The sequence below is a fragment of the Rhinolophus hipposideros genome, assembly GCF_964194185.1.
Source record: "Rhinolophus hipposideros genome assembly, chromosome: 8".
In the NCBI taxonomy this organism is placed as follows: Eukaryota; Metazoa; Chordata; class Mammalia; order Chiroptera; family Rhinolophidae; genus Rhinolophus; species Rhinolophus hipposideros.
The window spans coordinates 73,628,243-73,644,443 of NC_138054.1; the positions used below are offsets into that span (position 1 = coordinate 73,628,243).

Here is a 16,201-nt window from a genome sequence, read left to right on the forward strand (position 1 = left end):
GATATCCCACCCTTCCTCTTCAAGAACTGGAGTGTTTTAAGGTCTGCCTCCTTGGTGAGGAGCCCTGAAGTAGGGGAGCAGATGTTGGGGGAGAGCACCAGACAAGTCAGACAGGTTATGTCAATGTCTCTGAGCCCCAGGCTCTTCAGTTCTCAAATGGAGATGAAGATGCTGTTCAAGGTCGCAGGACCATGTCAGGTGGCGTCCAGGCTGAAGGCACAAGGGACTAAGGGTGAGCTTGCCTGTGGAGTGGGGGCTCAGTATGATTGGCCACCAGGGACTAAGAGGAGGGATGAGAAACGGGCCTCACCAGTCTGACCACAGTGACCCTGGGGTAGGTCAGACACACACACATACACACACACTCACACACACACACACACACCCTGGCACCCTCGGGTGGCCGGGTGGCCAGTGAAGGCTGGCTGGGAAGTGGGTGGAACCTATGACCTGTCTAGAGCCTGAAGGGGCGCTGATCGCAGCGAGGGGCCCTGCAGCTTCCATGACCACATTCTCTGGAGCATAGCTCAGGACCAGCCGTCAGACGAGTCTGGGCACGTGAGCCCGTCCAGGAGTTCTAGGGGGGAGACTGCCAGGGAGTGCCAGAGCCGGAGCAAGGCGATGGGGGCCACTCCAGGTGCTGGGGCGTCCCGCTGAGCGGTGGGCGGTGAGAAGAGGGAATGATTGCGCTCTCCCCTTTCCTCTCGGAGCGCCTCTCCTCCCAGTACGCTGAAGAAACCGCCTCTTACCTTCCCACACCAGACCCCACCTGCCCCTGGTAGTCGTGCGGGTTGTGGGGACCAGACCGCCAGCATCGCCCACTGCGCAAGTGGGGCCCAGCGACCTGAGCCCGCCTCCGCCCCTCGATTGGGCGCTCATTTAAATGTCCGGCTCCGCCCCGAGAGCCGGGAGCATATAGGCAGCTCGGCGGGCGGCGGGCGGCATTCTGGCGCGGAGCTGAGTGGCGGCGGTCGCAGCTAGCGGGTCGGGCGCGGAGCGGGGGTGCAGCTCGGTTTCCCCCCGATACCCCTCCCCCTCAGGCGCGAGCCCCACCCCTCTGCCGGCCAAGCCGACCCCGTCGAACTATCCCCTGCGGCGCGAGCCCGGGGCGGCTCCGGGCGCCCCCCAGCAGACCCCCCATCATGGGCAGCCAGAGCTCCAAGGCTCCCCGGGGCGACGTGACCGCCGAGGAGGCTGCAGGCGCTTCCCCAGCTAAGGCCAACGGACAGGTGGGTGCGCTGGATACGGCCCGCCCTGACCCCCTTCTCTCGCACCTCGCCCCCTCTCGGGCCCTGGGCCGGGGCCGCGCGCTTTGTCCGGCCCGGGACACGCGGCGCCCCCTCCCCCGCCCGGTCCCTTTGTTCTCCGCGCCGCAGCCCCCGCGGGCGAAGCAAGGGGAGGGGCGGGGAGGGGGCGCCGGCCGAGTCCCGCCGCTTTCTTTGTTCGAGGCCCTGGCCCCCGGCGCTGCCCCCCGGCCGCCCCGAGTGCCGCGCGGGGAACAAAGGGCCGCGCCAAGGGGGCGCCCAGGGGCCGCGGGGCGGGTGCCCTCCCCTCCCGGCACTCCACCCGCAGCCCGGGCCTCGGTGGCCCGCGGCCTTTTTACAGGGGGGAGTCGAGATGTGGGGAGAGCCTGCGGTGGGTGGGGGCCGTTTACACAAAGCTGGAGGCCAGGGAAATAGGCCGTCCAGGTGCGGAGAACAGCGCCCTGGGGCGACTTCCCGTCCAATCTCGCTTGCTCGGCCGCCCGCCGGTGCTCCACGGCCGCCGGCGGGTCTGCGCGGAATGGAGAGCGGGCCCCGGGGGAGGTGGGTGGGGGGCCACGGGACCCCAGCGCCTCCTGCCGGCCGCGGCCTCGGTGCTCGGCCCCAGCGCGCGCGGAGGGGCAGGAGGGAAATGTTTGACGGGATCTGGGGTGCGGGGTGAGACTACAACCAGACTCTCGGGTTGCAGTGGAATGAGTCGGTTCCCCGTTGTCTGGAAGAGGTCAGAGGCGGGCTGGGATGGGGGTAGAGCCCTGGCCCTTACTGCTCTCCTCTGCCCCGCAGGAGAATGGCCACGTGAAAAGCAATGGAGACTTATCCCCCAAGGGTGAAGGGGAGTCGCCCCCCGTGAACGGAACAGAGGAGGCAGCCGGGGCCACTGGCGATGCCATCGAGCCAGCACCCCCTAGCCAGGGCGCTGATGCCAAGGGGGACGCCCCCGCCAAGGAGACCCCCAAGAAGAAGAAGAAGTTCTCTTTCAAGAAGCCTTTCAAATTGAGTGGCCTGTCCTTCAAGAGAAATCGGAAGGAGGGTGGGGGTGATTCGTCTGCCTCCTCACCCACAGAGGAAGAGCAGGAGCAGGGGGAGATCGGTGCCTGCAGCGAGGAAGGCACTGCCCAGGAAGGGAAGGTTGTTGCCACCCCCGAGAGCCAGGAGCCCCAGGCCAAGGGGGCAGAGGCTAGTGCTGCCTCCAAGGGAGGAGACACAGAAGAGGAGGCAGGGTCCCAGGCTGCCGGGCTGTCCACTCCCTCGGGGCCGGAGAGTGGCCCTACACCTGCCAGCGAGCAGAATGAGTAGCTGGGTGGGGGCAGGTGGGTGATCTCTAAGATGCAAAAACTGTGCTGTCCTTGAGGTCACTGCCTGGACCTGGTGCCCTGGCTGCCTTCCTGTGCCCAGAAAGGAAGGGGCTGTTGCCCCCTCCCAGCCACATTCCCTTTCCTCTTCTCCCTCTTGTGGATTCTCCCATCATCCACCTGGTCTTCCTCTTAAGGCCAGTTGAAGATGGTCCCTTGCAGTTTCCCAAGTTAGGTTAGTGATGTGAAATGCTCCTGCCCCTGGCCCTACCTCTTTCCCTATCCCCACCCCTGCAGAAGGCAATTGCTGGTTTTCTCCCCCTATTCTTTTCCAAGTAGGTTTTGTTTACTCCCCAAATCCCTGAGCCAGATGTGGGGTGCCTACACTCCCAAACCCTGAGTGTCCAGCCTTCCCCGTTGAGTTTGAGTCTCTTGTGCTGTGCCTAGTGGCACCTGGGCTGGGGAAGGACACTGCCCCTGTCTAGGTTTTTATAAATGTCTTACTCAAGTTCAAACCTCCAGCTTGTGAATCAACTGTGTCTCTTTTTTGACTTGGTAAGCAAGTATTAGGCTTTGGGGTCGGGGTGGGGAGGTCTGTAATGTGAAACAACTTCTTGTTGTCTTTTTCCCCCCTCCCATTGTTGTAAATAACTTTTAATGGCCAAACCCCAGATTTGTACTTTTTTTTTCTAACTGCTAAAACCATTCTCTTCCACCTGGTTTTACTGTAACATTTGGAAAAGGAATAAATGTCGTCCCTTTAGTGCTGCTTTTTAATGAGTGGTCTTCTGGGGGAAGGGTGAGATCGGTTAATCTCAAATCTTGAGGGAGGAATGAAGAAGACAGGTAAGTTTGTGTGGTTCTTTTGTTGGGTTGCCCAGATCCTCGTGGACCCCAGAAGGGCAGGAAAGTGGAGTCATAACCAACTCAGGAATACCATTAGACCAGCTAAGGAGGGTATAGAAATGTACCATTTTATTACAAAGATTCTCACAAAAACAAAAATAGTATCTCAAAAAGGAAACTACCAATCTCCACCTGCAGAACGGGGACAGAGGGCAGGCAGTGTGGATTTCTTGGCTCACTTGGGGCCAGTAGGAAGGTAGGAGAACAGAATCAATCTAAAGATGGATGATGTTACCTTAAGGAGCCTGAAAAGAACAGGGGCTCCCTGAAGACCCAGCTACCCCTTCTGGAATACTCAATAAGGGCACCTTTCCAAAGCTACTAAGCAGGCATTTGGCATTTCAGGATTTTGTCCTATGGATGCTTAATAGAATCCTTTCCACCCAGACATGGCACCCTTTATGGTTCAAAATTAAAAGTTGGGGAGGGATGGGTGACAAGGTTCACCCAGCACATGTCCCTGGGCTTGGGGCCCTGGTTCCTGTTTAGTCCCTGGGGATATTTATATTTAATATATTTTTATATAAATACACAGAAATAGAAAATATAAAATCTGAGGGTTGCAGGAGAAAGGTGGGGGAGTTGGCAAGAAGCCAGAACTGGAGAGGTCTTCTCATGCCAACTTGACCTCCTCCTTGACCCTGTGGAGAGAGCAGAGACTGGTATGAGATGGGTCAACCAAGCGAGGCCTTGAGGCAAAAATGTGGGTACAGTGGCTTCCACAGGACCCCAGCAGCCCAGGTGACCACTGAGGGCTGGGGCTTTCTAGCTCTGCCTAGAACTGCAGAGACAGACTGGTCCCTGAAAGAGACCTTTGTCAGCTGGACAGCTGTCCCTGTGTTGCATGTGGGGGGACAAAGGGACGTGCGCCAATGCCAGGGAGATGGCCGACAGACAGCTCCTTCCTCACCCTTTGGCTTCTTGCTTGTCCTCCTTGGTTTTCTCCTCTTCTGTGACTTCTAGAACATAAAAGTACAGGGATGGCCAAGGACAGCCCCTCTGGAAGACCCATGGAGTCTGCTCCCCCAGAAACCCCTTCCCCACACTACAGCTCACTGGACATACAAAAGAGAAAAGCCCATCCCAAGTCCACCCAATGAACCCTGCTGAGAACAAACAGGTCAGACCGGTTTCCCAGCCTCCAAGAGCTGAACCCGGTGGGCGGAGGCAGCCCCCTGGGAAACTGGGGTGAAGTGCCAGGGAAAAGGGTTTGGGTGGTATGTGAGAGCCACGCTCCTGACCACAGGGAGCCAAGGCAAGTCCCTGGCTCCAGAGCCTGGCAGAGCTCAATAAGCCAGTGGAGATGACGAATCGAGTTTCATTCTTTTGTGAGCCCTGCCACTTCTGGGAGCCACTGAAAGGCCCAAGGAGCTGAGGAAGAGCCCCACAGGAGCTGGCAGGGCCCACGGCAGCTCCCTCCTCCCAGTGCCCTACATAGAGTCATCCTCCTCCAGGGCCTGGGGCTCAAGACCCAAGTCCTGGCCCAACACACACCCACCTTTCTTCTCTTCTGGGTCTTTCTCCTTTTCATCCTCTGTTTTGACTCTCTTGGCTTTTTTGAAGTTGGAAGAGTTCTTGCGACCACCTTCTCCCTCCTCATCAGAGTCCGAGAACTCTTCTTCACAGGCAATTCGTTTATCAGAAGAACATACTGGGAAGCAATGGAAAATACTGAGAGAGAGCAGGAGATTCTTGACCTCTGAGTCTGTCCCTGCATGTCCTCTAAGAGACACTGAGGGAAGGGGACTCAGGCTCCCGAACTGATGCTCTAGGCAATGGAACTTGGAACTTGAGTTTCCCAACAGACAGGCAGCTTGGGAGGAATGTGGAACCAGGACAGTGGAGGGAGTCACGTGCCTACTGAGTGGGAAGCACAGGCCCTGGGTCGGGGTCTTACTCGATATGCGCTTGTCAGGGTCTTCCTCGTCCTCATCGCCACTCTCCTCTGGAATGGCATCCTCAGGAATCGCCTGCATTTGAACCCCAGGTGCGTGGGGCAGCATTCTCAGGTTCTCGAACAGTCGCTGTCTATGGCCAATGGTAGAGAGGGTGGCTGGGTTCTGGTTAGAGACAAACCAGAGCCTGGGTGTTCAACCAAGGGGTGTCGGGATATACTCACTTGATCTTCTCCAGGTACTCATTCGTGTTCTGGTTAGTCATATTGGAAGGACTGATGTGAAGTTTGAAATCTGGTCCAAAGTATTCAAAGTAGTCGTTGTATGGAAGCTCTAATTGGGGCAGCAGATAAGAGAGTCAAGAGACCCGGCCAAACCATGGGACCCTGAGAAAAGCATTTGCAGGTTTATCTGGACCTGTGAACCCAACTATCAGACTGAAGAATGAGTCCACGATTGGGTGAGATGGTGCCTATAGGATTTCAATCTTTTTAATGCCATTCTGCAGTGTCCTCACCAATGTGTGTGTGGTGTGTGTTTGTGTGTGTGTGTCACTCACTACCCCAGTTACCCTACCTATAGAGTAGAAATTCCAAAGCTATAAAAAAACCACAGAAAATTTTATCCAGACCAAAAGCAGGAAAGAGAAGGGACAGGGTCAAAAGGTCTCAGGACAAACTGATAGTTATTGTCTGACAATCACAAGAGAATAGGCAGGAGAATCAATGACTAGCATCAGAAGGGAGGTCATATGGCCAAGCGGAAAGGGGCTGCGCCCTTGAGGACACATGAACTCCAGCCCCACCCAGCCCTGGAGCTATTACCATTAGGGATCTCTGTGTCCAGGGCCACGGCTGTTTCGTATGTCCAGCACCGGGCGACATTACGAATGGTGTAGCCACCTCCTCCCAGCATCAGCATAGGCAGGTTGAAGCTCTTCACAAATTCCACACACTTGGCATGCCCTTTGGAGGGAGAAGGCAGTGCTGGGTTACAGGAACACCCAGCTGGACCCTGCCCACCCAGCCCTATGCTACCCAGACTCACCTTTAATGGTCAGATTGAAGCAACCTAACCGATCCCCAGACAGGGAGTCAGAGCCACACTGTAAGACGACCGCACTGGGCTGGAACATCTCCATGACTTTGGATATGACCTAGAAGTACACATCCTACTCACCACCAGCCTCAAAAAAAGCTATGTGAGGTCGGGGCTGAAAAGAGTGAATGCAACACTTCACCTGTACCTTATAGCCCACTCTGACCTTTCTACTTTGACACATGCTGGGTGGCAGAGAAAGGTACTATGAGCCTGGGGTTCTTGTTTCCCCACTTTGGATTTCAGTTTTCCAATCTGAAACAGCCTCCTACCTCTACTAACGCTGAACCTAGAATTACCTTATCCACTCTGAGTCTTTCCCTTCTTTCACTGCCCAAGCTCCAGGGCTACTTCCTTTAGGAAGTCTTTCTGACCCTTGGCTGCATCTGCTTTACTCATCTGGTCCAACAGACTTGGCGCCTGATATTGAGGAAGCACTTCACTTTTGTACACCTCATTCTCACAACTAGAATCTAACGTTACTGAGGACAAAAGTAACTCAGGCTCCTCTGTCACCCGTACTACAAGACACACAGTAGGTATTTGGTGTTTGCTGAATGACTACCTGACCTTATTTGGTTACTCTATTAATGGTTCCCTGTTGCTTACAGGCAAAGATTTAAGTCCTCAGCATAGCATTCAAGGCTGCCTTTGAAAAACCAACTCCAGCATACGTTTCCCACATCCTTTAACACTTCTCCCACACATTCATTGGCCTACATACAGCTACGTATTGGCACCTCTGTGCTTCTACTGGGGCTGTTCCCTCTGCTGAATGCCACCCCTCCCATCCAGCCTCCACTCCCTTCACACGGGTAATTCCTCATTTTTCAAAGTCTAGCTCAAATGTCACTACCTCTGTGAAATCATCTGACTACCCTCTCCCCAGCCCAGGCAGAAGTTTTACTCTCACTCTGTTCACCCCTCAAAAACAGTACTGACCACACTGCTGGGTGTGTGCCTGCCTCCCACACCTCAGACTGTGAGCTCTTCAAGGGCACAGATCTTAGATATTCTTGTATCTGACAGAGGGCCTGACCCACAGAAAGCATCAACAAATATTTGGATGAATTTGGTTTCCTGAACTGAGCGCACAGCATGCAATCCAGGGCTGAAACACATCTCATTTCCCAACCAGCCTCTCAGTGGGAAGAGATTCCTAAGATAATGCTGGGGGTGCTTTGCTCCCCCTCCCTTAGACCAATACTGTTTGCAGTCCAGGTGTTGGATAAACCACTTACCGGCTTGAATATGGCCTCATAGGACTCGTCATCGATCCCATCTCGGAGTGGGTAGTTAACAGCATAATATTTGCCTTTGCCAGCCCCAATATCCTAATCAAGAGGGACATTAAAGCACAACTGAAAAATGAAGCTAGGAGCAAGTTCAAGGATGGGGACTGGAACTAAAGAAAGAGGCAGTGATTCTAAGAGAGACAAGCTGGGCTCATGAGGTGGGCCAGGGACCAAGCAGGGACACCTTGGTTAGGACCATTCCCTCACTGGTAAGTCTCGCTCACATCTGACACAGCACTAAGCCTGCACTCAGACTGAGGGATTGTTTATGGGGCCAGAGATGAAATAGCCTACCCCAGAGCATGAGACCTCTACCTTTAGACTAGGTTAGAGCTGGCTGGTGGCTGGGCCACAGAACAACCGTTTCCTCTCCAGCGAGCTTTACTGCTCACTCCTCTACCAACAACCCTCTCTTCTCTAAGGAGGAGTTGAGGGGAAGCAAAGGGGGAAGAAGAATTCTTCAAAATTATAAATGCTCAGTTATCCTAATGCTTGCCATACCAAATAACTGAATTAGTGCCACTTTTTCACCCGAGGGTGACTGGCACAACAAAGTGGCTAGTTTCACTGTATTCATGCAATAGCAGATAGAACCGTTCAATGAACTAGTTTCCAAGGATTCTTAGAGGTCCATGGATGGACTTCATTAACGGGAAGTGTCTATTAAGTATTTGTTATCAGGTGCAAAATTTCATGTACTTTTCTGGGGACACTCCACAGCTTTTAGTCAGATGGTCAAAGGGGAAGTGACCGAAAAATGTTAAGAACCCCTGAGATGGTCCATAAGGGTCCCACTTTCTAGCCCATGGGAGAGAACCTGAGCCATAAGGGTTATGTGAATAGAGTAATGCAGTTCAGCTATGGCCAGGAGGGAAGTGCAGGGAGTCAGGAGACCCCTATCCCTCCAAACCCTTTATGTCCCATCATTCCCTTCCTCCAGGATAAGGGAGAAAAGGAGACTATGGCTGGTATCCTAGGCTGGGGTATGGTGTTCTGAATGGCAGGAGAGGCAGGAAATGGTTTTTGGTGACATAAGACAGGAGAGTTAGAGCTGGCAGCTGAGGGTGAGCTGGTCGGCCCCTGAAGAGAGTTCTCACCCGAAGGTCCCCAGTTCCTGGGAAGTACTCTCCATATTTATGAAAGGACACAGTCATGACCCGGTCTGTGGTATAGAAGGCCTCTTCCACGCCATCGCCGTGGTGAATATCAATGTCAATATACAGCACCCTCTGATGATACCTAGGATCAGAAGGGGGTCAGGGGTCTGGGGGCTCTCTGGGATTGGGACGCACCAAGGGCGCCAGGTCCCAGCTTACCGGGCTGGCTGCCTCCCTCAGGTATCTCTAAGCACCAGAGACGTGGAAACTGGCTGAAGGAAGGTGGAAGAGCGGCAGGGTGTCTCCAGAGGCCTGACCAAGCCGACCAAGTCCGATCTTCCTACTCTACAGCCAGGGTCAACTCCGGCCACACAGGGACACTCTGGAGGCAGGATCTGAGCAGCGCCTGCCCCTGATCTTGCCGTGGGCTCAGATCAAATCAAGACCCCCGTCAAGGAGAGGACGGCCAGAGACACTCACCGAACATATCCTAGCCAGCACACCGCTAGGAAAAGCAAACTAGGGAGGCAAGCCCAGGGGGAAAGGTAAGTGGGAACCTGGCCTAAGGTGCTCCTCCGAGAGACAAGGCCAGGCAGGCATACTTTAGCAGTTCCAGGATGGCCAAGACGATATCATTGACGTAACAGAAGCCAGACGCCTCGGACTTCTTTGCATGGTGCAGGCCCCCAGCCCAGTTCACCGCGATGTCCGTCTGCTGCTTATTAAGTTTCACAGCACTTGCTGGGCGTGGGAAGAGAGAACATAAGCCTGTTACCAAGCCACTCTTCCCCTCCCCCTAAGAAGCCCAGGGAACCCAGTGAGAGGGAGGCCCTGACTAGTCAACAGCTGTACCGTACACTTCACAAGCCCGTCCTCTCCCTCCCACCATTCCAACGGGGAGTAAACAGACATTGGTTACTCTAAAACAACTTTCCAAACTGAAGGTGGTAACCCGTTGTATACCTTAAAATTGGTTTCGTGGGTCATGACCAATATCTATCTTTTTAAATGAAAACAGACTAGAATAAAAACATCAGAATAACAATAAAGGTAATTGCTTTTCTGTGAACTGGCTTCAGAGTGCAAGAGGGTATATGTGAGTGTGAGTGTGTGTGTACGCGCGCGCACGCATGTACAACCTGGATTACAAGTATAAATGTATTTCTTACCATGGTTCATGGTCAAAAAATTCGTAAGATATCAAAGGTATAGAGGCTTACAGTACAAATAGGTCCAAGAAATTAGAGAGAAACACACACTCAAGTCTGCAAAAGCATCTGTGGCATTTGTTAAAGTGTGCTGTGGCATGTTATTCGGGCATTTGTTAAAGTGTAACTTTAACGGCAATAAAAACATGAAACAATCCAAATGATCCAACAAGAGGGGACCGATTATATCAACTGAAGTACATCCATAACATGGAATAATCATGTAGCCACTAAAAACCATGCTACAGTCTACTACAGATAGAGAAATTTTAAAGGTTTACTAAGTAAAAAACGTAGGTGCAAAACTCCCTCTCTGTATATAAAATGAACACATTTTTATAAAATATAGATGAATATATATTATGTCCAGATATATATACACAGAAAAAAGAATGGATGTACAAACACCAAAATGGTAACAATGGGTATCTATGGACAGTGTGATTGTGGGCAATTTTTTTTCGCTGTGCACTTTGTTTTCTGAGGTTATATTGAGAGGTGGGAGGAAAGGGGGAGAAAACAATGTTCACAGGAAAATAAATATTTAAGAAAGGGTTTAGAGTAAATCTAGAGGTAATCTAGAAGTTACTAATGGAAGTGAGTGATATGTGGGGTGTTATTTCTGACCTCTAAAGAGAATTACCATGTTGTTTTGTAAGACACAGATGATAACACTTCCCATTTTTATAGCAAGATGCAGTTCACAAATTGCTTTTCTGTATAGCATCTCAACAACCCCAGGAGGTCTGCAGGGAATTCCTGTGTATAGATCTCTTGGTAGGGGAGGACAATCAAGGACACCTGTCACTACCATGTCAGAGACCGAGTCTGGACTGGGACTGAACCAGAAGGACATTTTAAAGACCTAACGTGAAAACCCACAGGACCATGTCACATGGTCACAGATCAGCCCTGTTGGGATAGCGGCCTAAAAAGCAGACCTCACCAGTACAACCCAGCACAGCCCTCAAGGAGGGGGAGGTATGTTCCTTACCCACAGAGCCACCAGTGGATAACTGACAGAACTCAAACAGGCCATCAAATACCGGACAGTCCTCACCAACATTGACTTGAAAGACATAAGCGAAAGGTTAGGTTCCACAATTTCCTTTAGTTTTTGTTTACATATTTATGAGCTGATGGAAAAAACATACAATTTAGATTCAGAAGGCCTGGCTTCTAATCCAGCCTCTACTACTTACTGGCTGTATAATTGGGTCAAGTCATTTAACTTCTTTTGAGCTTTGGCTCATTATCTATAACAAGTGATAATGATATCCACCTCACCCCACTGTTGAGAAGATTAACAGAAATCTTATACGGGGAAGCATTTAGCAAGCAAGGACTTGGGAAATGTTGATTCATTCCTTGAGGGAGAAAAACTTAGCCTCTTCTTGCAGCCTGGGTTTGTTCCTGGACTTCACTCTGGCTGACAAGGAAGTGAGGAACAGAGACCTATGTAACGATCACTGAATGCTTAACAGTGTGCCAAATACTGTGTTAAATGCTTTCAATACCTGAGGTGATTTATCCTCACACGACCTTTTGAGGTTGAATTTGGTCCTATTTTATAAATAGGGAACTGGTAGTAAATGGCAGAGGCAGTATTCAAGTATTGGTCTGTCTGTCCCAAAAACCTATGAATATACTCTGGTCTTTTCCCCGTAATTTCACAGACACATTCTCATTTGATCCTCCTAAGAACCCCACGAGCTGGACAAGACATATCAACCCCTGTGCAGAGGAACAGAGATATGGAGAAGCTAGGCGACTTGCCCAAGGTTATACAACCAGGCAGTGGCAGAACTAGAATCAGAGTCCAGCTGTCTTGACTCCCACAGTCCAGCTGTCTTTCTACTACACCTACAAGTCACAACTGGAATAAATTTATTTCAGGCCTAAAGGGGGAAAAGTACAAACTAACACATAATGATGAAACACATGCAAACCATAATGCAAATGAAATGAAAAAGACAGGAAAGGAAGCACACCTGAAGGTTATAGACTCACAGAGCTAGAGAGGAACTTTATGGCTCTAAATCTCCTCGCACAGAAAAGGAAACTGCTGAGACATCAATGATACAAAGGAAGTTAGAGGCAAGGTGGGGCTACAGCCTTATTCTCTTGCCCCATTCTTCCCACTTGCACCCACTGTTACCAACAGGGGTTCCCAAATTAGAGTATAAGGAGGAGGGGCCCTAGGATGAAGAGCTTAGGAAAGCCCAGCTTGGATTGTGGTGACCTCTTGAGACACAGCTGAAACTCAAGGTTTGCAATAAGCACAAAAGGTACCTGTCGTGCAGGGTCTCAGCTCCCACTCCCCGCCCAAGAACGCAGGACACGGTAAGGCCAAAAAGGAACACCCACGGAGCCATAAGTAGGGGAGTCAAACCAATATATTCTCGCTGGCAGCTGGGCTGGAGACACAGGAAGCAGGATCTACATAATCTGCCTAACAGCAGTCCGCGCTTACCAGCCACCATCTTCTCGCTAGCCCCCATTCCCTTTTCCTGCTAGCGTAGCCACAGCCGTTATATTAGTGGCCAATGGCCTACGGGTTACAGCTGACGGCCAACTAGCCACAGCTGCTGGCATCTGATCACAGTTGATGGCCATTTACTACCCGAGCCAGCACCTTTCTATGTGAGGCCGAGAGCCTGGAAACTGTTTTTTGGGGTTTTGTCCCCACAGTACCGATTCTGGCATTGCCCTCAATTTGGTGGGGGCCCTGATCTCGTGCCTTGCCAAGACAAGTGCTCTGAGGAAGTGTGGCCTGCAGAAGGGGGTACGCAGTGGGAAGCTCTCTCCCCAGCTTCCTGGGTAAACACTGGGAGGCTGTGTCAATAAGAACTTTGGTCCCTGGGACCAGGCTATTTATCCATTGGCAACCCATCCGTTCTGGCTGCTTCCTTCTTCAGTGAGTTTGGCCTGCCTGGGATTCGAAGTTTTGCATGTATTCCTGTTAGGGATATGGAGCCTCCATGGGAGGAAATGGGTGTTTTAGACACAAGGAAAAAAATATTTTCCTTCAGGCCCCCAACCGACATGTGGCTCAAATGGCCAGCTCATTGTTCCCAGCTCAACATACTGTGTGATTAGAGATGGAAGGGGGCGAAGGGGGAGGGAAGACCAGCCCGTCACTTGGGCTGATTGTAAACGTAGGAAGGACTTATCCAGGGTTTCCCCTCTTCCTGCCTACTATACTTTTATCATTCTTGGCTGGCTTTAGACTGAAGGTGAGCAATACTGGGTGAGACAGGGGAGCAGAGGTAGGTAGAGAGGCAATAAAAAGATGCGTGGGATTAAACACTGACTTCAGGATAATGCGTATACCTGGGTGGTGGTGGTGATAATGGGTTGGCAGGGGGAGTAGGAGAGAAAGGGTATGTGATCAACAGGAGGTGCCCAGGGAGCTTCCACTGTATTGGTAATGTTTTCTTTCTTAGGCTGGTAGTGAGGACGTGTACATTCATTATATTACTTTTTATACTTCCTTTGTGTGTCTGAAATATTTTATATGCGACATATTTAAAAATTCTACAGAATCAGGAGACTAGAATTCCATTCTCCATTCTACCGCCACCTTGCTGTGTAACCCTGGGAAAGGCATTTCACTTTCCTGGGTCTCACTTTACATTACACATCTATCAAATGGACAAGAACATCTCCGAATTTCATCACCATAAATTCCTTTTATCATGTTTCCACCATGAGCCTCAAGTTCAGATTGACTAACTGCCCCCAATAAGCTGCATTTATTCATGTTCCCATTTTAACCTCTGATCAAAGTTCTCAAAGTATCAAAGTGACCACGAAACATTTATTACAGTCTAGCCAAAAGCAAGGAAACCTGACTTACTTGGTCTTATTGCAGGTATTTCAGGTATAATTTCCTATGTTAGGTGTTGGTAAATATTTAAAAAGAGCTCAGTTCTTACATCCCCGTTGTTGTCTGGCCTCATCCTTTCTACTCTCATCTTCAATGAGAGAAAATCCCAGACCTAATTTCTGAATGCTTAAGTTGAGAATGTTTGGTTTCAGGAAAACTGGAGCAAACTGGGAGCCAGAGCCAACCAAACATGTGCACTCCTGAGGGTCTTGTATTTTGTCTGACTTGACAGGTTTGAAAATAATGGAAGTCACACTAGCAAAAGCTACTATTCATTGACAGTCGGTGCTTTGAATACATTATCTCACTTATCCCCCTCAACCTCCACTACAAGATAGGCACTATTACTATTGTCTTTTTTTTTTAATTTTATGGGAGAATATTGGGGAACAGTGTTTCTCCAGGGCCCATCAGCTCCAAGTCGTTGTCCTTCAAACTAGTAGTGGAGGGAGCAGCTCAGCTCCAAGTCCAGTGGCCGTTTTCAATCTTAGTTGCAGGGGGTGCAGCCCAGCATACAATATGGGAATTGAACCAGCAACCTTGTTGTTGAGAGCTCATGCTCTAACCAATTGGGCCAACTAAGCCATCTGGCAGCCCCCTATTGTCTTCTTTTTAAAGAAGGGAAAACAAGGCTCAGAGAGGCTAGGAAACTTACTCAAGAGCACATAGCTAAGTGGTAGAGCTAAGGGATTCAAACCAAGACATTAAAGCTCATTTTCTTGCCTCAACACAAAGCGGCTTCTCTAATAAGAGCCCTCTCTGCTGACAGTAGAGCCTGATTACTGGCCTAAATAGGTAATGGAAACCCCTAAAGCCACCTAAAAAAAGGAATGAATTTGTCTCACCCTGGAAGGAAATAAGACCCTGCTAACTCAGGGCAAATACTTCACTTAGAGGGGGCAGCAGGTCCTGGAGTTGTGAAGCTTAATGCTTCAAAAAAGGTCTCTGTGGTTCTGTAATCATCACCTGCATAATTATTGTGACTAATAAATAACTTTCTGCCTGGGGATCAGACTAACTTGTAGCAGCAGCAACAAACAATGCCATAGATTTCCTGACATTTCAAAATAAGCCATCATAAACTAGTCAAAACTTCTGGACAATGCTGTTATTATAAGAGATCTTAGGTGCTAAAAGAGAATTTCTAAAATAACACAAAGGAGAAGTCAGGTGTAATAGTTCTTCCCAAACTGAACATATTTTTCCCCACAGCTAAAATAGTCCCCACAATTCCTACAAAATGAGTGTTGCTTCTAAGATGGGACCTGTTCTGAGTTTCAAGTCTCAGGGGGTAGGGGTCGAATCATCTCAACTCAAAGATTACATCATCTAGAGTCTGTCCTAAATGGCTGCTAAATTCGTCTCAATTAACATTCACAAAGTGAGAGCAGTGACAGTTGTATGGGATGATATCCAGTCCATTTTACAAAGGAAAACTCTGAGAGGAAGTGACTTCTATGGTCAGTTAAGAGTCAGAGCTGCGACCTGTATCTCCTGTCTCCCCCTCCCAGGTCACTGCTTCTTCCATTTACGACAACTACAGTTTTCTTAGCAAAATATTGTGAATTTAATTGGACAAAGTTCAATCTCTATTCCTTATAATCAAGAAACAAGGAAAACCAGACTTGAGAAAAAAGAAGCACTCTGGCCCCTTTGGGAGGCAAGGGAAATCAGGTGTCAGCTGAATGGAAGGTACAAAGGAAAGCAGGGTGGGCCTCTCCAACTGATAGTGAGATCCAACTGGGAGCGTGAGAGCAGGGAGGGAACAGAATGTACTTACATCTCTGCATCTGCTTGCTGTACTCGGACATGTTATCTGGGCGGATGGAGCGCAAGAATTTAATGTAGTCATCACTGTGGTACTTGGTCATCTCCTCAGCATTGGCTTTGTGAGGGCGCTAGAGGGCAGAGGGGACAAAGGGCATGTTATTGACTACTGCTAGTCTTCACTCAGTCTAGTTTGAACACTTATATCTATCTGTCCAGCACTGAGCTAGGTGCTGTCAAAAACAAAAAGAAATTACTGATTAGATTCAAGCCTCAAGAAACTTACAATCTAATTAGACAAATAAGATTATCAAAGGAGACTCAGAAGATCCAGCCTGCAACTCAGGCAAGCTCTGTTGCTTAGACAAGTCCCTCGCTTGAGCCTCAATTTCCTCATTTACTAAATAGTACCAGAGCCAGGGAGTTTGTGATAACTGAATGAGATTGTTAAATCTCTTTGTAAATTGTGAAGCACTTTACAAATTATTACCT

The 16,201-nt window shown here is 50.0% G+C and overlaps 2 protein-coding genes across 4 annotated transcripts in view; one reads left to right on the forward strand and one right to left on the reverse strand.

The window, feature by feature from the left end:
* Positions 1–957: 957 nt before the first annotated feature.
* On the forward strand, positions 958–3,319 carry MARCKSL1 (MARCKS like 1). Its single transcript, XM_081056295.1, has 2 exons — positions 958–1,229; positions 2,046–3,319. Exons 1-2 carry the CDS (start codon positions 1,143–1,145, stop codon positions 2,556–2,558), a joined length of 600 nt encoding a protein of 199 aa, XP_080912421.1. The 5' UTR covers positions 958–1,142; the 3' UTR covers positions 2,559–3,319.
* Positions 3,320–3,504: 185 nt separating this feature from the next.
* The window catches only part of HDAC1 (histone deacetylase 1), a 28,537-nt gene continuing 15,840 nt past the window's right edge, over positions 3,505–16,201 (reverse strand). For 2 of the 3 annotated variants that reach the window (XM_081056294.1, XM_081056292.1), the window contains exons 3-14: positions 15,723–15,840; positions 11,048–11,122; positions 9,448–9,586; positions 8,846–8,987; positions 7,695–7,787; positions 6,403–6,511; positions 6,180–6,320; positions 5,580–5,688; positions 5,358–5,488; positions 4,959–5,111; positions 4,371–4,419; positions 3,505–4,101 (exon numbers count right to left, since the gene is read on the reverse strand). In XM_081056294.1, coding sequence (XP_080912420.1) covers positions 4,074–4,101; positions 4,371–4,419; positions 4,959–5,111; positions 5,358–5,488; positions 5,580–5,688; positions 6,180–6,320; positions 6,403–6,511; positions 7,695–7,787; positions 8,846–8,987; positions 9,448–9,586; positions 11,048–11,122; positions 15,723–15,840 — 1,287 coding nt within the window. In that variant the 3' untranslated portion in view covers positions 3,505–4,073. The remainder of the gene's footprint in view (positions 4,102–4,370; positions 4,420–4,958; positions 5,112–5,357; positions 5,489–5,579; positions 5,689–6,179; positions 6,321–6,402; positions 6,512–7,694; positions 7,788–8,845; positions 8,988–9,447; positions 9,587–11,047; positions 11,123–15,722; positions 15,841–16,201) is intronic. The other variant, XM_081056293.1, reaches the window with a different exon arrangement.